General features: G+C 45.3%; 2 protein-coding genes across 2 annotated transcripts in view; both read right to left on the bottom strand.

Moving 5' to 3' along the window:
* Positions 1-147: 147 nt before the first annotated feature.
* Positions 148-5,194, bottom strand: INSL5 (insulin like 5). Its single transcript, XM_077450525.1, has 2 exons — positions 4,955-5,194; positions 148-592 (listed from the first exon to the last, which is right to left on the bottom strand). Exons 1-2 carry the CDS (start codon positions 5,127-5,129, stop codon positions 351-353), a joined length of 417 nt encoding a protein of 138 aa, XP_077306651.1. The 5' UTR covers positions 5,130-5,194; the 3' UTR covers positions 148-350.
* A 9,300-nt stretch (positions 5,195-14,494) lies between these two features.
* The window catches only part of DNAI4 (dynein axonemal intermediate chain 4), a 70,759-nt gene continuing 63,870 nt past the window's right edge, over positions 14,495-21,383 (bottom strand). The window contains exons 15-17 of the mRNA XM_077450522.1: positions 20,744-20,970; positions 16,550-16,703; positions 14,495-14,640 (exon numbers count right to left, since the gene is read on the bottom strand). Coding sequence (XP_077306648.1) covers positions 14,590-14,640; positions 16,550-16,703; positions 20,744-20,970 — 432 coding nt within the window. The 3' untranslated portion in view covers positions 14,495-14,589. The remainder of the gene's footprint in view (positions 14,641-16,549; positions 16,704-20,743; positions 20,971-21,383) is intronic.

Genomic DNA, 21,383 nt, shown 5'->3' with positions numbered 1-21,383 from the left:
TATGGGTAAATAATATAAATAAAAAATGTTAAATGCATAATCCTATGGGATGATTTTTTCGTTATAATGAATGGTCTGGTGACAGGGTCCCCTTAAAGGGGTAACTCCAATAAGTCATCATTACCTAATTGATCAGTCTGCAAATCATTCCAGCAAATAATAATATTTATTGGCTATTATCGGTACAGAGATATGACAATGAGGTCTGGAGTTTTACAAATCATCATCAAACACGTTCCTGAAATAGAATTACCAGCACCAACACTGAGGTGGGTGTGGTCATACAGATGTGACATGTGACAAAGAACACGCCCTGTTACCAAACTAACATGCGATTTGGAGCTGGCCGCCTAGCAGAGTGAGTTCAAGTCCTTTTTCTTGCAGCCGGTCCTACAGCAGGCTGTGGTCAGCAGCTCGTCCAGGTCACGTCTCTGTTGGATGGAGTTTTTCTGAGACCCCCAAACTTCTTCCAAAGATCCTGTCTGCTGGAGGTCCTCATAGCCCACCTGGGAGGTCATCTTCTGGGCTGGGTATGGCAGGGGCTCCCTCTCCTTTGTGTTACCAGCATGGAAAGCAAAGAAATTCTCCCGTTCTGTTAAAAGAAAAAAAGAAAATGTTTCTGCATCCCCAATGATGTGTCAGATAAAAGAAAACCATTTTCAAGTATGCTTATATTCTGATTGGGGGATGAATTCCAATGCCTCATGTTATGTGTTTTTTGTTTTTTTTTTAATTCGGAAAAACAACTTTATTGAGAGAAAAAAAAAAAGAGGACATATTAAGTATATGCATGGTACAATAAATGATATAGGCCAACATGGCCAGAACGGTAGTACATACATGAGTACATTGGGTTATCTGCGTAATATAGGGTTAGATACCCATCGGAAGTAAAGCCATTATATAATAACAGGTGTTATGTGTTTTTACTACACTACCTTCCATCATACATAGAATAAAAACCAGGACTATTTTATGTACCATCTCAAAATGCCCAGAATTACGCAATGTACCCCTTTCTCGTTAATCTGAAGTTTAATCTGCCTGTATTTTGCTTTTGCCGGTTCCTCCTTCTCTAGGCAGGTGCCTACAAATTGGGTTGTTGTTAGTTAGTCTAGTCTGGGCTGCCCGGGCGGGGAAGGGTTAATACTGGGTCTGCTGATTTCCCAGGCTTTTTTTTGGGGGGTTCTGCCTTCCACCCTGTTTGGCATATAAATGGGGGGGGGGCTCAGATAGGGAGCAGGACCACATGGGAACCACATGGGAAAGGAGCAGAGGGTCCAGTAAGAAGATGTAACCCTTGATAACCATCGCTCCAAGGCAAGGATCTCCAAGCTTTGTAAGCTAAGAGACAGTTTGCTGTCCTTCATATTTTAGGAGGGGAGAAATGTCCTGGCATCAGTGGGAGTAAACGATACTCCATGACTGGCATCAGTGGGAGGAATAGTGCCCCATCATTGGTGTCAATGGTAGGATGAGTGCTTCAATATTGGTGTCAATGGGAGGAATAGTGAACCATGATTGGTGTTAATGGAAGGAATAGTGTTGCATCATTGGTGTCAATAGGAGGAATAGTGCCCCATCATTGGTTTCAATGGGAGCAACAGTGCCCCATCATTGGTGTCAATAGGAGGAATAGTGCCCCATCATTGGTTTCAATGGGAGCAATAGTGCCCCATCATTGGTGTCAATAGGAGGAATAGTGCCCCATCATTGGTTTCAATGGGAGCAATAGTGCCCCATCATTGGTGTCAATAGGAGGAATTGTGCCCCATCATTGGTTTCAATGGGAGCAATAGTGCCCCATCATTGGTGTCAATAGGAGGAATAGTGCCACATCATTGGTCGTAGTGGGAGGAATAGTGCCCCATTTTTGTTGTCGGTGATAGACAGACAGAAACAATGTCAGCAATAGTGGGGGGGGGGGGGGGAATAATGGCCCAAGGGCCAGATAAAAGAAAGGGAAAGGCTGTATCCGCCCCTCACCCCCCCCCCCCCCCCCCCGGGCTGCAGTATGGAGACCTCTGCTCTAAGGGAACCCGCCTGCTGGGAACTTTGCCATTAGTAGACTTCTACCTGCAAGTAAAGCTTTGTTAACTGTTAGCCTGGTCTGAAGTTAGGGGTCCATGGTGGTACATGGCGTATCAGAAGAACTGGGCCAGTACAGCACACACACAAGGTACAGGAGGAAGGCCACCATAAAGGGTTAACAGAAGAGTTGGAGAATAGTTGCCACAGGTACCTATGAACTGGTGGGAGGAACAGCAAATACTTTAGAAACAGGTGGCTGAGTCGTGGTTTTAACCCCCCGCCCAGACACCCAAAGAAAACCTAACAATACAGCCGAACAAAGCTGTATACATGCATATACATAAAATATAACATATTACAGATTATCAGTCCTTATATGTAGCAGCTGCATTCATTTTTTCAGGCTTCTTTCACTTTTATTTCTCCTGGTAATCCTGCCACCTCCTGTCCCCTAGAATGACAACGTCCACTCACTGTACTGTAGAAAAGAGCAACATTGTCAAGCTAGGACAGGGAGTATGTTACAACTACAGAGTACCTACCCCTCTCCTCATCGCCATAACCTAGGGGGAGAAGAGTTCTTTGGTCCCTAAAGATACCTGGAAACAATGTAACCAATAACCAGCTTACCAGATTTCAGGTAGGGTCAGCAGATATATATTTTTTCATTAATTGAACAGATATAACAAAACACTTTTTCGTGTTGTAGTAACACATTTCCTGTCCTAGGGTGACAACGTTAGTTGTCAGGGTTTGCCTCTATTACAAAACCTAAGCCGTATATCCCCGTCATGGTGCAAAGGAAAGGTGTGCCATCTGGTGGTAGCGTTTGGTAATGAGTAGTAGTAGTTAGTCACCTTCAACAGGACGTTCTGTAATGTTGAAGATGTTTTTTAGATTACCAAACCATTTCTTTAAGTCAGGAAGATACCTTTATACTCGCACCTTAAAGATGAATTGCAGGCTGAGGCTTTGCTGGATTTACAAAAGATCTGGGGCTAGAGCCCACAGCAGCGTAGTAAAGAAAGTCCTACGCTTGGGCGGGCATATACATGAATATACAGTAATATAAGTGTGTGTGTATATATCCCCAGAGAGCCCTCCTTACATCAGAGTCCCCAGAGAGCCTCCCCCTTGTATCAGGGTCCCCAGAGAGCACTCCACTTACATTAGGGTTCCCAGAGAGCCCCCCTTACATTAGGGTCCCCAGAGAGCCCTCCACTTACATCAGGGTTCCCACAGAGCCCCCCTTACATTAGGGTCCCCAGAGAGCCCTCCACTTACATCAGGGTTCCCAGAGAGCCCCCCTTACATTAGGGTCCCCAGAGAGCCTCCCCCTTAAAATCAGGGTCCCCAAAGAGCCTCCCCCTTGTATCAGGGTCCCCAGAGACCCCCCCCACTTACATCAGGTTCCCCAGAGAGTCTCCCCTCCCCTTGGGGACCCCTGCAGGTACTCAGGGCTATAGGCCCCAGATTCAGGGCTATATCCCCAAAAGCCACCCCCTAGCGACGCCACTGATTGCAGGAAAGGATATTTATACGTAGTTATATTTGTCCTGAGTGGGTGACCTCCTGTGTTCAGTAAGCAGTAGGTGAGCTGCTCGTCACTGGACCTGGAAGCTAGTGGAGATCATTGTAAGAGCAGGACTACTACACGGGGATCCCATTGGTATAGTATATACATAGTTACATTGGTACCAGCTGGATTAATGTAACTGTGTAAAAATTGCAAAAACATACCTGGAATTCATCTTTAAAGCTGATCATACCCTGCTAAAAGCAGATTGAATGGGAAAAAAAATAAAAAATCATCAGATTTCTCCATTCCCAGTAACATTATGGATGGATGAATCCCCCTTCTGGTCTACTTGGCACGTTTGATTTAAATGTCAGGCTGGAGAGGAGGTCAACAGGTCCACCCACTGAGTAAATTTTGGCTGCTTCATCGGGAACTTTCTCAAATATGTACAGTGTATGGTCAGTTTAAGACACCTTAAAGCGGTTGTAAACTTCAGATATAAAATATGACCAAAGCATATCCCTCTATAGTGTGTATTTGAATCCAGAGCACTTAGCCCTTGTACACACTTTGTCCGTCGGGGTAGGCTACACATGATCGGAGTATGTCTGATCGGAGCATTTTATCGGAAAATTTTACCGGCAAGTTGGAAAAGTTGGTCTGTCGGATATTCCGACGGAAACAGTCCGATGCAGACCACACACAGTCGGAATATCGGACAAAACGGTCCGATGGGAAACATTCCGTCGGAATCTCCGACCGTGTGTACAAGGGCTTAGTGTCATTCCTGTCTGCTGCCTCTTCTTCTTCTTCTGACAAGTTTTCCTGACACCCTTCCCTCCAATCAGCTCTCAGCTGTCCTCACTGAGCTCTGCAGAGTGTAACTTTAGCTCTCCTCCCCCTGTTTTCTGACAGTTCAGACCAGCCGTGTAAATTCTGGACTTTGAACAGATGTAAGGAAAAGAAGATTGCAGATAAACAGATATAACTTATGTAGCTGGATTTGTTTCTCCTCTATGTATCACCTGAGGCCAGTCACTTCACTGGGTATATGCAAGGGTTTAATCCAATGACCATGAAATGTGTGGGTTCATTGTCCAAGAACAGGATGGGACTATCAACATCTACTCATTCCATGGTGATTGGATTACGGTGTCTAAAGGTGTAGATATAAATGTTGGAGTATCATCTAGACATGTATTGAAACTGATGAAGTGGCTTGGAGAAACGATGAAAGGTCTATAGAACAAGTCCAGTTAAATGTGACTAACCACTATTAGATATACCAGGGCCTGGATTAATGAGAACCTTCACAGACGGGTAGTACTGACATTTTCTGAGCATCATTTTGACATGAGCGCTCAGCCCACTAACCTCTGGAATTTTCTCTTTTTTTATACCTACCAGCCATGTCTTGGGGATTCCCGACCAGGGAGCGCCTCCATCTGGACCCTCCGCAGGTGTAGATGACCGCTCTGATGAACTCTCGGCCGCACAGTTTGACAAACTGTCCATCTCCTTGCGCTTGTCCAGCTGCCAGGACAGTGAGCAGGACACAACAGACAAGCAGGGCCCTCATCGTGTTGGAGAAGGGACAGTTCTGGCTCACAGTAGACTGGATGGATGAGGAGATGCAGAAACTGAGGTCCCCTGGTATTTTATACTCTTCTTCTCAGAGTCCCATTGGCTGGGGGAGGAATTTGCTCATGGTTTTTCTATAATGTTCAAGTGAGCATGAGAAGGACAGTCATTTTCTGTAATGTGTCGGGTAATTTTTGGATATCCTGGCCAGCACGGGTCATACAGTCGTTAAACTTCTACTTAACAGATTATAATAGCTTCAGAGAGTTTACAAAGCCATCATGTGAAGTGTGCAAACAGTCAAATGGGAACATCGTCCTCCTGTAAACTCATCCTCATACATAGGTCCAGGGTTTATGTGGAAAACCTTTAAGTGATCACCTGGAAGCCCAAGGTAATTGCACAGTGAAAACTGAAGTGTGGCTTGTGATGGGGGGTGTTCCATTTGTCGGGTAGTAGGAATTGTAATGGTTTAAAGGGTCAGTTCACCCAAAAGTTGTGTTTTAGTTACAGATGGGATCTGGTAAGCTGAGTTAGCCCATGGCTTCTTATATATCTTAGATACTCCAATAATGAGATCTCTCAGATATACAGTAATTTCCAACTCTGTGCCTATCCTGCTTGGAAGTTTTGAGTAATTGTGTGCTCCAGCACCTCCTCTTAGCCCTTGTACACACGGTCGGAGATTCCGCCGGAATGTGTCCTATCGGACCGTTTTGTCGGATATTCCGACTGTGTGTGGTCTGCATCGGACTGTTTCCGTCGGAATATCCGACGGAACAACTTTTCCAACTTGCCGGTAAAATTTTCCGACAAAATGCTCCGATCGGACATACTCCGATCATGTGTAGCCTACTCCGACGGACAAAGTGCCACGCATGCTCAGATCAAATTCCTAGACCAAAGCTATTGGCTACTAGCCTGAACGTAGTTCCGTCGTAACGAAATAACGTCATCACGTTATGTACAATCGGATTTTCCACAACTTAGTCCGACCGTGTGTATGCAACATCACTTCCGGACCTCTTCCGGAATTAATCCGTCGGAATTACTCAGACGGATTTGGTTGTCGGAATCTCCGACCGTGTGTACAAGGGCTTACATTCTGCATGTAAGGGTAGCGTGGTGGTGGTCATCATATCTTCCATTTTCCTCCTTGTTGGGTGCCAAGCAAGGGTCATCATGAGAGGCCTGCCCCAGTGTGGGTTCTTCTGGGCTATGTTAGGCACATTGTTACATGGTCACTTTACACACACACAGGGTACCTTAGTTTTGTATCATCTTCATCAATGCCCTGGGACATGGCTGAAGCGGCCGTGGGGGAATACTCCACCTTAAGGCGGTTCTCTACTCTTAGCCCTTGTACACACAGTCGGAAATTCCGACGGAAAATGTGCGATCGGACTGTGTTGTTGGATAATCCAACCGCGTGTGGGCTCCATCTGACTTTTTCCGTCGGAATATCCGACCGACAAAGTTTGAGAGCTGGATATAAAATTTTCTGACAACATGATCCGATCGGACTTTTTCCAATCGTTTGTAGAGAATTCCGATCGGACAAAGTGCCACGGATGCTCAGATCAAATTACGAGACCAAAGCTATTGGCTATTAGCCTGAACGTAGCCTGAACGTAGTCACATTCTGAACGATCGGATTTTCCGACAACTTTGCCCAACCGTATGTATGCAACACCAATTTCGGACAAAATCCGTCGGAAAAAATCAGACGGATTTTGTTGTCGGAATGTCCGACCGCGTGTACAAGGGCTTAGAGATGAACGTACACCATGTACACTAGCAGTGCAACTGTTCTCCAGTTACCTCTCAGTTCCCCGTTGTGACAGTATACATCTTTACAGTAACTTGCATTTTGGAGGGACACGTAGCTCTGTACATGATGGGGAATCTCTGCAATCCGCTCCTGTTGCTATGGGTGACAGACCGCTGGCGGAAGAAGTGCCAACAACATCTCCCTCACTGCTAGAGGCCATTCCACCTATAACATATACACGCTATTGACAGGCGGCTTGTTACACTTCCGTTACTCTTGGCAACTGCGTATGTCTTCATATTACTTAATTCCACATGAATACCTTCATACCTTCATACCCCAATGTGTTAAGACCCACTTAGTGAACTATGTGTGTGCCAGTTACTTGCGATATATTTCTTTAGTAACTCTAGACCAGGCAAGGACAACGGTTTAATACTTTACTTGGAAAGGTACAAAAATAGACATTTCGCAGTCCAATAGGCAAGACATGACACTTTCCTAATTTCCGAATCCTAACTATGACTAAAGGCTTGTGCACTGCCCCAGCATACCTGCAGAAGTGTCGTCCAGTAGTCATAGTCCTTCAGAGGCACTCTCCTATATTGGTATCTTCAGGGCGATCCCCAAGTTAGAAGTCTCTACATGTGGACCGTAGTGCAAGACGTTCTTCTGCTCCTACGGGTCTCATCTTCCGTCTCCACCCCCTACGGGTCTCACAACCCATGGCTGCGTTGGAACTCTATCCAACTCTCTTCCCCAACTATCTATGGGGGTCAACCGTGTCCACACTCACCCTGGACCAGTGTCCCAATTTATATAATACAGGAAAAGTGGGCCAGACCCAGAGCAGAACCAGACATACAATTAACTCCCACCTTCCTGGTCTGGACAGGGCTAACTGGTTCAACCTGACCACATGCATGGTATAAAATAAATATTCAGCATGCATGCTGGGAGACCCTTATAATGGACACAGCAGGTGCGCCAGAACTCAACAAAGATATGGTGGGAACCTCTCATATCTAGCACCGCAGATATGTAGATCTGGGAACTAAGTGCAGGGATGGTGGGAGCCCTTAATTATGGGCACGGCAGGTGAACAGACCAGCACAGGGATGGAGGGTACTTTTCCTAATGGGGTGTGCATAGATGATGTGAGCCCCTCATAATGAGCACAGCAAGGTCCAAATTGACTTTTATATCATGAGCTATATCATAAAATGTATTTTATTTGTAATACATCTTACAATTTAAAAACATTTTTAGGGTCCATACTAATACATGGATATGTTATTTTCAATGCCCACTGGTCAGCAGACTATATGTCTTTTGAGGCACATGCATGAAAGGTTTTTCCACTTGATTGAAGTTGATTTCTGCAGTGGGATGAGGATAATTCTCCACAGCTTTCCCATATTGAAAAAGAAAACCGGATGGCTGCACACCCACAAAATATGCAATTCGGCTTTATTCAAAAGTCATTAAAAGCAACGTGATGAGCATATAAGCAGGGGAGGAGCAGGTTGACACGTTTAACGCAATAAACATGCTTTGGTACAGATGGTGTCAGGCGTGTGTGGCAGCAACCAGGTGAGGAGTACAAAGACAAGTGTGTCTTGCCTACAGTCAAGCATGGTGGTGGGAGTGTCATGGTCTGGGGCTGCATGAGTGTTGCCGGCACTGGGGGGCTACAGATCATTGAGGGAACCATGAATGCCAACATGTACCGTTACATACTGAAGCAGAACATGATCACTTCTCTTCAGAGACTGGGCCGCAGGGCAGTATTCCAACATAATGACCCCATACACACCTCCAAGACGACCACTGCCTTGCAAAAGAAGCTGAGGGTAAAGGTGATGGACTGGCCAAGCATGTCTCCAGACCTAAACCCTATTGAGCATCTGTGGGACATCCTCAAATGGAAGGTGGAGGAGCGCAAGGTCTCTAACATCCACCAGCCCCGTGATGTCATCATGGAGGAGGGGAAGAGGACTCCAGTGGCAACCTGTGAAGCTCTGCTGACCTCCATGCCCAAGAGGGTTAAGGCAGTGCTGAAAAATAATGGTGGCCACACAAAATATTGACACGTTGGGCCCAATTTGGAGATTTTCACTTATGGGTGTACTCACATTTGTTGCCAGCGGTTGAGACATTGATGGCTGTGTGTTGAATTATTTTGAGGGGACAGATAATTGACACTGTTATACAAGCTGTACACTCACTACTTTACATTGTGGACAAGTGTCATTTCTTCAATGTTGTCACATGAAAAAATATAATAAAATACTTACAAAAATGTGAGGGGTGTACTCACATGCAGAGGCGCTTTGTGGATGTTTTTTAACCCTTTTTCGGCTGCTAGCGGGGGTTAAAACCGCCCCACTAGTGGCCACATACCGCCGCTAAAACGACGGTAAAGTGGCGCTAAAAATAGCGCTTTACCGCTGATGCCGCTCCCGCCCCAGTGTGAAAGGGGCTTTAATGTGACCTATAAACTGTTCAGCTCAGTTGAACAACTAGCTAAAATCTTGGGTGGAGGGAAGTAAAAATAAAAAGATAGAATAATATAGTTGCTTAAGTGTGCACACCCTTACACTAATACTTTGTTGAAGCACCCTTTGATTTTATTACAGCGCTCTGTCTTTTTGGGTATGAGTCTATCAGCATGGCACATCTTGACTTGGCAATATTTGCCCACTCTTCTTTACAAAAACATTCCAAATCTGTCAGATTGCGAGGACATCTCCTGTGCACAGCCCTCTTCAGATCACCCCACAGATTTCCAATGGGATCCAGGTCTGGGCTCTGGCGGGACCATTCCAAAACTTTAATCTTCTTCTGGTGAAGCTATTCCTTTGTTGATTTGAATGTATGCTCTGGGTCATTGTCATGCTGAAAGATGAAGTTCCTCTTCATGTTCAGCTTTCTAGCAGAAGCCGGAAGGTTTTGTGCCAATATTGACTGGTATTTGGAACTGTTCATAATCCCCTCTACCTTGACTAAGGCCCCTGTTCCAGCTGAAGGAAAACAGCCCCAAAGCATGATGCTGCCACCACCATGCTTCACAGTGGTTGTGTCGTTCTTTTGGTGATGTGCAGTGTTGTTTTTGCACCAAACATATCTTTCGGAATTATGGCCAAAAAGTTCAACCTTGCTTTCATCAGACCATAACACATTTTCCCACATGCTTTTGGGAGATTTCAGATGTGTTTTTGCCAAATTTAGCTGGGCTTGAATGTTTTTCTTCATAAGAAAGGGCTTTCGTCTTGCCACTCTAACCCATAGCCCAGACATATGAGGAATACGGGAGATTGTTGTCACATGTACCACACAGCCAGTACTTGCCAGATATTCCTGCAGCTCCTTTAATGTTGCTGTAGGCCTCTTGGCAGCTTCCCTGACCAGTTTTCTTCTCCCCTTCTCATCAATTTTGGAGAGACATCCAGTTCTTGGTAATGTCACTGTTGTGCCATATTTTCTCCACTTGATGATGACTGTCTTCACTGTGTTCCATGGTATATCTAATGCCTTGGAAATTATTTTGTACCCTTCTCCTGACTGATACCTTTTAACAATGAGATCCTCCTGATGCTTTGGAAGCTCTCTGCGGACCATGGTTTTTACTGTAGGATTCGACTAAGAAAATGTCAGGAAAGACCTACTAGAACAGCTGAACTTTATTTGGGGTTAATCAGAGGAACTTTAAATGATGGAAGGTGTGTACTGACTCCTATTTAACATGAGTTCGAATGTGATTGCTTAATTCTGAACACAACTACATCCCCAGTTATAAGAGGGTGTGCACACTTATGCAACCACATTTTAGTTTTTTCTCCCCCCTCCCCCCCCCAAAGACTTCAGTTTGTTTTTCAATTTAATTGTACAGTTCATAAGTCACATTAACCACTTAAGGAGCGGAAGGACCCCTATAGCTTCTTAAAGCAGCCAACGTACAATGACTGCGATTACAACTGCGGCGGCTGGTCAACAAGAGGTTAAAGATGGAAAAAGTTCTGAAACTATTTATCTTTGTTTCATTATTTTACATCACAGGAACGTGACATTTTAACAGGGGTGTGTAGACTTTTGATATCAATTGTATATATACACGCAATCATATAATAGACCAAAGACATATTCCAATCCAACGGGAGAGATCATAAGGGACATACTGTAGGAGAGGGTCCCGGGTCGCTAGGGCTTCAATAAATCTGCCCAACTTGTGTAACAATCACCAAAATCTTGAAATGTAAGAATAGATTGTATGATGGCTTGGAATTCCACATTAAGCCTAGATCCTGACGATAATCTCCACACAAGAAGTGGTTTTAACGGGCACCTGGAAGTAACAAAACTGGCCAAACAGGTAGTAAAAAGGGTAGACTATGCCTGCGTAATGTGTCAACATGGCTGGGTGGAATCACCCCTGGGTTTGTAGGTGGCAGCACAAGATTGCAATTGGGAGACAGTTGTCACCCCCATAACCGTAAGAGTCTAAACAAGGATCTTCACAGCAAGAACACCGGGTATTATTGAAAAAAAACTGCAGATTTAAAAAGATCGAAAACTGTAAAAAAAAAAAAAATGGATAACACCATTGTTTGGTTGGAAACAGTAATGTGATATATTCGCATTGGCAGTTTTATGTTGTCATACACAAATATCATTACCTGTTGTAAAGGGATTTGCGCTTTTATGGCTTTTTCTCTGATAACATATCTTATCAGATATAAAATTGCTTCCTAAGTTGTACAAACATTTCGCTTTCCCAGACAAATTTCACAGGCTCACAATCATACATCACCCATACCCATATCGATGGTCAGTGGTAAAGTTCTGCCTGACAGTGATGATCAGTGATAAAGTGCTCCTTGTAATTGGTTCCCAGTGATAAAGCGCTCCCTGACACTGGAGGCCAGTGGTAATGTGCTCCCTGACACTGGAAGTCAATGGTAAAGTGCTCCCTGACACTGGAGGTCAGTGGTAATGTGCTCCCTGACACTGGAGGTCAATGGTAAAGTGCTCTCTGACACTGATAATCAGTGATAAAGTGCTCTCTAACACTGATAATCAGTGATAAAGTGCTCCCTGATACTGGAGGTCAGTGGTAAAGTGCTCCCTGACACTGGAGGTCAGTGATAACGTTATCCCTGACACTGGAGGTCAGTGTGCTCCCTGACACTGGAGCTCAGTGATGAAGTGTTCCCTGACACTGGAGGTCAGTGATAAATTGCTCCCTGACACTGGAGGTCAGTGGTAATGTGCACCCTGACACTGGAGGTCAATGGTAAAGTGCTCTCTGACACTGATAATCAGTGATAAAGTGCTCTCTGACACTGGAGGTCAGTGGTAAAGTGCTCCGTGACATTGATGGTCAGAGGCATGAAGAAAAGATCATTGGTGCCACTGGTTAATTACATGACCCATAGTCCTGCCAGTTAATGTCTATGTAGGGACTATACAGTCACTGTCAGCCGTGGCATTAATCCACAGCCTGCGTGGATTCATTTGTTGGCCAACGGAAACTGTATAGTTCCAATGCTGTTGCAGACATATGTAACCGACAGATTTCCATCAAAAGCATTGTCCGCTGCCATGTTGTTGAGGACACCATATATCTAATATGTGGTAGACTTACAGGTACAGGTCATCATATATACTCTTGAATGGTGACAGATGGAGCTGTTAATAGAAAACTATGAACTGTGCATGCCCATGCCACTTAGGCCAGCTTCACTGGGGTGGTTTTCAGGCGCTTTAGCGCTAGAAATAGCCTCTTCTAAGCGCCTGAAAACAGCCTCCCATTCATTCCAGTGTGTCTTTTCACCCTGGGGCGCTGTGCTTGCGGGACATTCCGAAAAGTCGTGCAAGCATCTTTGGGGCGAGTTGGGAGTGCTGTGTTTAGCACTCCCAAAACGCCCTGCCCATTGGAATGAATGGGTAGCACTTTCAAAGTGCCTGAAAAGCGTTGCAAAACAGGACTTTTTACCCTTTTTTGGGGGTAAAAATCGCCTCGCTAGTGGCCAAAAAAAATTGCAAAAGTGCCGCTTAAACAGCGCTAAAACACTGCTAAAACAAGCGGCATTATAGCGCTAATGCCCGGCGCTTTCAGTGTGGAAGCAGCCTTAGACTCGTGGCCCTCGGCTGCTAAGAGCCTAAATTAAAGTGTTTGTTAAGGCATTTCTTTAAGACTATGCCAGCCCCTCTATTAGAACACTATGTAAGTTGTTTTGAAAAACGAGTGTTCTGAATACAGAATTTCAGCTGTCTTCAGGCTGAGATTCGTGACTCTTGGCCACTTTACAGCTCCGATGGATGTCTTCTGGGGGAGGAGCCATGATCTCCCTCTGATGTCAGCCGGGGAGATCACATGGCTGCTCGTCTCCTCTGCAGAATCCATCCATCGGAGCTGTAAAGCGGCCGTGAGTCACGTGACCGGCCTGAAGACAGCTGAAATTCGCCATTTAGAAGACTCCTTTTTCAAAACAACTTACAGTGCATACCTCCCAACTTTTTGAGATGGGAATGAGGGACACCTACTAGCAAAAGTATGTATGCATAAGACACACCCCCTGCCACACCCCCTTAATGAGAATTAACCCCCAACAAAAAGATTAGTTAAACCCACAAGTGCTTTTTTTTTTTACCAATACTATTCCTTTATATTGGATTTTTCGAATTTACAAATGCAGACATTTTGCATTTGGATCAAAGGTTTAGCTTTAGGAAACACTTTTTGAAAGGTAAATAGTACATTTTATATACAAGTACATATATCAGACCAAAATGAGGGACAAATGAGGAGGAAAGAGGGACATTGCTCCAAATCAGGGACAGTCCCTCGAAATTAGGGACAGTTGGGAGCTATGATAGTGTGCTATGCCAGCCTCTAATAGAGGGGTTGGCAGTGAAAATTTTAGGTTTTTCTTTTACAAGAATAGCAGCCGGGGGGAGGGGGGGGTGTCCTGGAGACAGACAGAGAATGAGGTAACAGGCAGAAAGGAGGGGGGAGAGAGGAGAGCAGAGAGCAGGCAGCGTATGACAGAGGGATGCACTCTGACCACAGCCATGATTTTTGTGGTCAGTGCAGAGAGGGCTTACAGGAAGTGACAGATTCAGGGAGTTTTTTTTTAGTTTAAAGAGGGGGCAGATTACACAGCACAAACACTGTGCTGTGTAATTATTATTATTATTATACAGGATTTGTATAGCGCCAACTGTTTGCACAACGCTTAACAAAATAAAGGCAGACATTACAATTTGGTACAAGAGGAATCAGAGGGCCCTGCCCGCTAGAGCTTACAATCTAAGAGAAATCTGCTTTAAGTGACCTGGATCTATATATATATTTTTTTTGGGTTAACAAATGCTTTCATTTGTGTACAGTATTGCATGACCAAGTAATTGTCAGTCAAACTATGACAGCACTGAAAACTTGAAAAATAGCCTGATAATTCAGAAGTATGCACTGTACAAGCTGGTGCTCTGAAGGTTAATTACGTGATCCTCTGTGCAATCCAGTGTACTTTCTTTTTGTTACACAAAGCATGAGAAAAATCTAGGAATAAACGCACACACACACCATCTGTTTTACATACAAATTTATGTTATTTTTAATTTTTTTTCACTTGTTCCATAACGTCCCCAAATCTGCTCGTCAGGACCGATTCTTCCCAATAAATTACAGTTGACTGGCCAAAGTTGCTCCAATGAGATCGTTTAAAGTGTTCACCTGTAAGAAAGGAGGAGGATACCCTCATTATAGACAGGCAGACTGAATTATGGGATAGAGCCGGAAGATTTAACCAAATGATTGACGGAACGAGGGAAGAGCCTCGGCCAGTTGTCATAAAGAGTGATGTCTGCCATAAAACAGCACTTAGCTCTGAGTCAGATTTTTATGGAGGGGATGGAGGGGGGGAGGGCCTATAAATGATGACAAATGTGCAGAAAATACAAAAAGAAATAAAATATTAAGATCCCTTTCGCACTGGGGTGTTTTGCAGGTGCTATAGCGTTAAAAATTGTGCCTGCAAACCGCTCTAAAACAGCTGCTCCTTCTGACAGGCGACCGGTGCCGTGGGAGGCTGAGGCGGGGTTCCGGGTGATGCTTCCCCCCTGACGGAGTTATGCTGGAGGCTTGAGGCCCCACTCCGGGGGGGGGGGGGGCATTGGCCGGGGCCCTGCTGAGGGCCGTGGGTGTGTTGCCCCATTTCGGGTATTGACAGCTGTTGGGGGGTGTGTGCCTTGTGCTAGGCCTCTGGAGGGGGTCCCCCCCCCATGATGTGAATCGCACTGGTAGGGCCTTGTTTTCCCTTCCCCCCTCAAATGTTTTATCCAGTTATGTGGTTACTGTTTTTTCCCCTTCTGTCTTGATTTTACCTGATGTTTTGCACAATGTTAGATCTGTTTAACGAGGTCAATTACTCAGGATAGTGATACATTGTCGATTGTATTGTGCACTGTATGTTTTGTTATGTTCTACGGAAACTAAAATAAAAATACAGATTATAAAAAAAAAAAAACAGCTGCTCCATTCACTCCAGTGTGAAAGCCTGTGTTGCGCTGGCAGGGCGTCAGAAAAAGTCCTGCCAGCAGCTTCTTTGGAGTGGTGAACTCACCGCTCCTCCCCATTGAAATCAATGGGGGCAGCGCTGCGATACCGCTGGCAAAACGCCGCTGCGGGCGGATTTAACCCCCTTTCGGCCACTAGCGGGGGGTTAAAACCGCCCCGCTAGCGGCCGAATAACGCCGCTAAAATGATTGTACAGCGGCGCTAAAAATAGCGCCCTTTTACCGCTGACGCCCGAGGCGACACAGTGTGAAAGGGGTCTAAGCCCTTGTACACACGGTCGGACATTCCGACGGAAAATGTCCGATCGGACCGTGTTGTCAGATAATCCGACTGTGTGTGAGCTCCATCGGACTGTTTCCGTCAGAATATCCGATGGACAAAGTTTTAGAGCTGGGCTATAAAACTTTCCGACCACATGATCCGATCGGACTTTGTCTGATTGTGTGTAGAGAATTCCGATCGGACAAAGTGGCACGCATGCTCAGATCAAATTCCCAGACCAAAGCTATTGGCTACTAGCCTGAACGTAGTCCCGTCTAAATAACGTCGTCACGTTACGTACGATCGGATTTTCCGCCAAACTTTGTCCGACCGTGTGTATGCAACACAAGTTTCGGACAAAATCCGTCGGATTTTGTTGTTGGAATGTCTGACCGTGTGTACAAGGGCTTACAGGAAAGGATTTGCATGGAAGGAATTTTTTTAAAGTCTTTAAATTCTTGTTGGCTTCAAATTCGACCTTGTCATTACTTTCACGAAACAAATGTAACCGTGGTTTAGTTTCTGGATCTATTCTGGGGAAGATCACATCTAATGCTCACCATACACATTGCAATTTATAATCGATTCAAATACGAACGATCGCAATAGACCAATTCTATCACTTTCTGTCTGAGAGACAATGGTCACCAGAACAAACAAAAAAGGTGTGAATCTCCTCAGCGGGGAAACAGACAGTAATAGAAACCTAGCGGTGGCTGACTGTATCTAAAACGAAAAAAGAAATAGAAAAGGAAAAAAGCATTAAATACTGAATGAATGTGACAACAAAGAAAAAAAGCCTCACCTCTGATGCCCCCGAACGTGAGACGTTTCTCAGCGTGTACACACTGACTTGTCCATCGCTGTCTCCTATCAGGACGCAGTTTGTGTTCTTAGCAAAGAGCAGAGTCGTGAGTCTGACTCCAGGTTTGGCAGAACTCACAATGATCGGGTCCAATCTGTAGAAGACAAAAAGATCAAAAGCTGAAGACATCACATATGAATAAATATAGACTCTCTCTAAAAATAATGGTGTATAAAGCCACCTTCTCCGTGCATATGACCGAAGAGCGGGTAGAAAAAAGAAGGCTATATATCATTTTTAAAATCCCCAAACATATTTAGTTGCACCTAGGCTGTGGGCCCCCGGATGCTTCCAATTCATGGGCCCCCCACCAGTTTCATTGGATCATCCATTAATGGAGAAGTACGGGGAAAGCTCGTTTGGCTGAACTTCTGTGGATCACAGGACTGCAGTTCGTTTTGCTCTTTTCAGACACATTTTCAGAGCGGGCTGATGTCACAGAGCCGGTCCAGGCTCGGGCATCATCACGACCATAGAGTCAGGATCCCTCCACATGCCTGCACCGACAACCGTCTCCTGGCTCGGCCTCTCAGCGAGCCACTGAGAGGCTGAGCTGGCCGCTCCGCCCCCTCCACAGCTCAGCGCTCCAGTGAGCGAGGAGGAGGGCAAAGCAGAGAGCTGTAACTGGCAGTCGTCAGCTCTCTGCTCATGGAGCTGTGAGAACCGAGCAATTGGTGATGTATGATCGCTCAGTTCTCAATGTTAGAGGTGCTGGGGAACAGATGCAGCATCGGACCAATGTTGCATCCACCTAGGTAAGTATGATTCTAAAATAAAAAAATACCCATACTTCTCTTTTAAGGATCAGAGACAGATTAATGCCCAATACACACGGTCGGACATTCCAACCACAAAATTTTGGCCGAAACTAGTCTTGCATACACACGGTCGCACAAAGTTGTCGTAAGCTGCTTAATTTGCATTGTTTGTACTGGCCCCATAGGAAACCAACTGTCTACAAGTCCATCCTCTCTTGTTAAGTGACAGGTGGATATGATTGATCTGTACTATCCCCCTGGCTTACTGCAGGCAGAGTCACCCCTTGTCTCTGCCCCCTACCCCCCTCTGAGCACCATCTCTTGGTTCCACCCCCTATCCACCTACCAGTATCGCCCCTTTTAGAGAATACAGAATTAGGTATCATTTTGTGGTGCTAAATAATTTGTATGGATTTTGTTAATGATAACAAGAAAGGCAGTAAAATAGGTACACTAAACTGACCAACAATGCCCCCCCTTCAACAATAGACCCCCTGCAACAAATTATTTCCCAGCACCAATTGATCCACCCAGCAATAATAGATTCCCCCCAACAAAACAATCCCCCCCAGCAACAATTGATCCACCCAGCAACAATAGATCCCCCCAACAAAACAACCCCCCCCCCCCCCAGAAACAATAGATCCACCCCAGAAAAAATACAGGATTTATCTGCCAGCAACACTAAATCTCCCAGCAGCCAGCATTAGTAGACTTCCCAGCAGCCAGCAACAATGTACCCGATCCACAACAGTAGATCCATTCTAGCAAAAATTGACCACCAGCAATAATAGATACTTCACCAAAAACAATAGTTTCCCAAGCAACTAGCATCAATAGACTATTTAGCACACTTCAGCATCTCTTGCCATTACATACACTTAGGCCTCTTTCACACGGGGCAGATCAGTAATGATCCGCCCCGTGAAGATCCGCTCGCTCAGCGGGGATCGCTCCGTTGTCCCCGCTGAGCCGGCTGCGGACAGGGCGGTCTCCGCACACTGTGTGGGGACCGCCCTGTCAGCTCTCCGCTCTCCTCTATGGGGATCGGACGAGCACGGACCGTGTGTCCGTGTTCATCCGATCCGCTCTGCAGACGGACAGAAAAATAGGATTTTCCTCCGTCTGCAGAATCGGACAATTGCGGAGGCGGACAATAGCGGGTGTCTGCGGATGCTCATCCGCAGACACCCGCTATCCCATAGGGATGAATGTATGGCCCGTATTTCATCCGCAAACGGATGGATGAAATACGGACATACCATCCGCATGTGTGAAAGGGGCCTTAGTACTGGAGGTGGCAGAACTGCGTTCCCCTGCATTGCTGATGAAAAAAGCCCTGACTGCAGGAGTATAAAAAAAGTAGCAGCTATGCCTTCTGGACATCCACTGGGCTTAATGCTGCATACACACGATCGGACTTTCCGGCAGACAATTCAACAGACTTTGCAGCTGGACTTTAAAATGAACGGACTTGGCCACACACGATCACTCCAAAAGTCCGATGGATTCAAACGTGATGACGTAGAATAAGGCAGTTCATAGCCAGTAGCCAATAGCTGCCCTAGCGTCAGTTTTAGTCCGTCAGACTAGCACACAGACCAACGGATTGTCTGCTAAAAGCCGAGTCCGGCCGACAAATTTGAAGCCAGTCTTATTTCTAGATCCGCCAGACTTTTGGGAAGAAAAAGTCCCCTGGAGCCCCCACATGATCGAATTGTCCGACGGACTCTAGTCCGCCGGAAAGTCTGATCGTGTGTATGCGGCATTAAACTCCTGCTTAGGTTGCCTTGAGCATGATTTGCCTCTGATGATTTGGATCACAATATTTAAATTTTTGATTGGATCTTATGTAGTGGAATGCTGGATGATATGGAAACAATGTGTCCAGATATAGGAAATGTGTTGTATGTATTGTGTCTGATTGGGAAACCTTTACCTTTAGTGCAAATACTGTCATTGCTGATCACCTTCTAAAAAAAAAATGAAAGAATTGGAAAAACGGAATTAAACTTGCTATAGAGTATACTAAAGTGGAGAATTTTAATTTAGCATCCCATGGGCCATACTGAGGTTTGGGGCCCCAAGTCGCCACCTATTCTGCTTTAATCATAATCCAGTAGTGGAATCCCCCCAGAACCTTTATCCACATGGACCTTGACTACTACTTAGACTTCTCCATCATTCACCAAACAAGTATTTGAGTCTCTGTTTTAGTATTCCACCCCTGACTCTCTAATGGACATGTTCACAAACAGCTCAAGATTTGGCTCTTTAACCCCATCTTGGTATGTTAGGGCTCAAGAACACGGGTGGTTTGGCCTGTACAGCATAACAGCAGAGCATTTTTGGGCACAAGGGAGGCATGGGTGTGGCATACAGCCCACTTCCAGCAACCTTTTTAAATACGACTGGTTGAAATATGCAGTCGCTGCACACTGTTCAGACTGGTACTCGCATTTAGGGTTGCGTGTTTCCAGGGATGTATGCCTCAAACGCAGGGTTTTGACATTCGGGGGCGAATGTTAAATGCAAGTACTGATTAGCAGGGCTTTTTTTCAGCGGGAACGTGGGGGAACGCAGTTCCCGGTACCTCCAGCACTGAATGTATGTAATGGCAAGGGGTGCTAGGGTGTGCTGGAGGGTCTATTGATGCTGGCTGCTGGGAGATTTATTGTTGCTGGTAGTGTCTTTTGTTGCTGGGGTTGATCTACTGTTGCTTGGGGGTATATCGTTGTGGGGGTTCTATTATTGCTGGCTGCAGGGGATCCATTTTACTGCCTTTCTTTGTTATCATTAACAAATTCCATATACATACCTTAACACCACACAATTATACTTGCTTCTGTATTCTCTAAAAGGGGCAGTATTGGGCAGTAGGTAGGGGGGTGGAACCAAGAGACAGTGCTCAGAGGTGGGTAGGGGGTGGAGACAAGGGGTAACTTAAAAGGGGGAAGTACCTGCACCTTTTCACTGAGAAAAAAAGCCCTGCCGATTAGAAATATGTAAGTATTTCAGCCCGTCATTGATTTTCCCATGCTGCTGGCAGCAGGCTGTACACTGCACTTGTGACTCCCATGTACCCAAAAACACCATCACAGGCCTAGCTCCCTATGTGCGTGAGCCGTAAACCAGTTAAAGTCTTATCGCTCCAGAAGCATCAGAAACGATCACTACTTATAATTATACATAATTACTAATTAAAAGTATAACAAGTATGATGCAGTTGAAAGGATGAGACATTAGTAAAGGAGTCAAGCAATGAGTTTATACATTAACTTAAAAAAGAGATAAGGATATCTGCCGCCAGTTTCCATTTTACTGCACATTGCTTCAGAAACAAAATGTCACTCTGAATCAAAAACAGCTGACTTACGTGCTGACACCCAAATCCCAGATCTCCACCCTATTCTCATTCACCGCTCCAAACACTAGCGGCGAGGTCGGAGACCACATGATGTCATGGACGGCGTTTGTCGTGGCCGAGAATGTTAAGATGGGTTTCAGGATGTTCTGATGCCACAAGTGAATACACCAATCTGCCGAGCAACTGAGGAACACGTCTGAGCAGAAGGGAGACCACACCAACTTATAGACTGGACCCTGAAATATGAAGAGACATTTAGACAGATGGTACATATTATCATAAGAAATTGGCTACGGTGATGAGTATAATACCTGTTTGATTGCTTTGGATGCCCCTCAAAGTAGAGGTGAAAGCATATCCCTGAACATGGGGTGCAGGCTTGTCATAGTACCAATCCAGGAGGTTAAATGTAAAGAATAATGTAAAGAATAAAGGATTGCTACTACTCCTGACCAGACAAGGTGAATGAGTGATAAAGAGCGGCCTCAGCCTACATGTGTCCACCATACCACACAACCTGATGCGTCTCGCCCTGCCCACTAGGACTAAGTCATAGGGTCTTTATAGCTAAGCCCCGGTGGGTGGGACAAATTGCATCCTGATGTATGGTTTGGTGGAGACTTGTAGGCCGAGGCCGTTCTTTATCGGC

This window comes from Lithobates pipiens, unplaced genomic scaffold (assembly GCF_037356315.1).
Source record: "Lithobates pipiens isolate NorthernLeopardFrog02 unplaced genomic scaffold, aLitPip1_a1.2 Scaffold_23, whole genome shotgun sequence".
Classification (NCBI taxonomy): domain Eukaryota; kingdom Metazoa; phylum Chordata; class Amphibia; order Anura; family Ranidae; genus Lithobates; species Lithobates pipiens.
The sequence above is the reverse complement of the archived record's forward strand: the minus strand, read 5'-3'. Positions and strand labels throughout refer to the sequence as shown.

What these genes read in the sequence shown, in the direction of transcription:
- INSL5 (XM_077450525.1), bottom strand. Translation starts at nt 5,129, where the DNA reads ATGAGGGCCCTGCTTGTCTGTTGTGTCCTGCTCACTGTCCTGGCAGCT. An exon ending in GAATCCCCAAGACATGGCTG is followed by an intron (nt 593 to 4,954) that starts GTAGGTATAAAA and finishes TTCTTTTAACAG; the next exon opens with AACGGGAGAATTTCTTTGCT.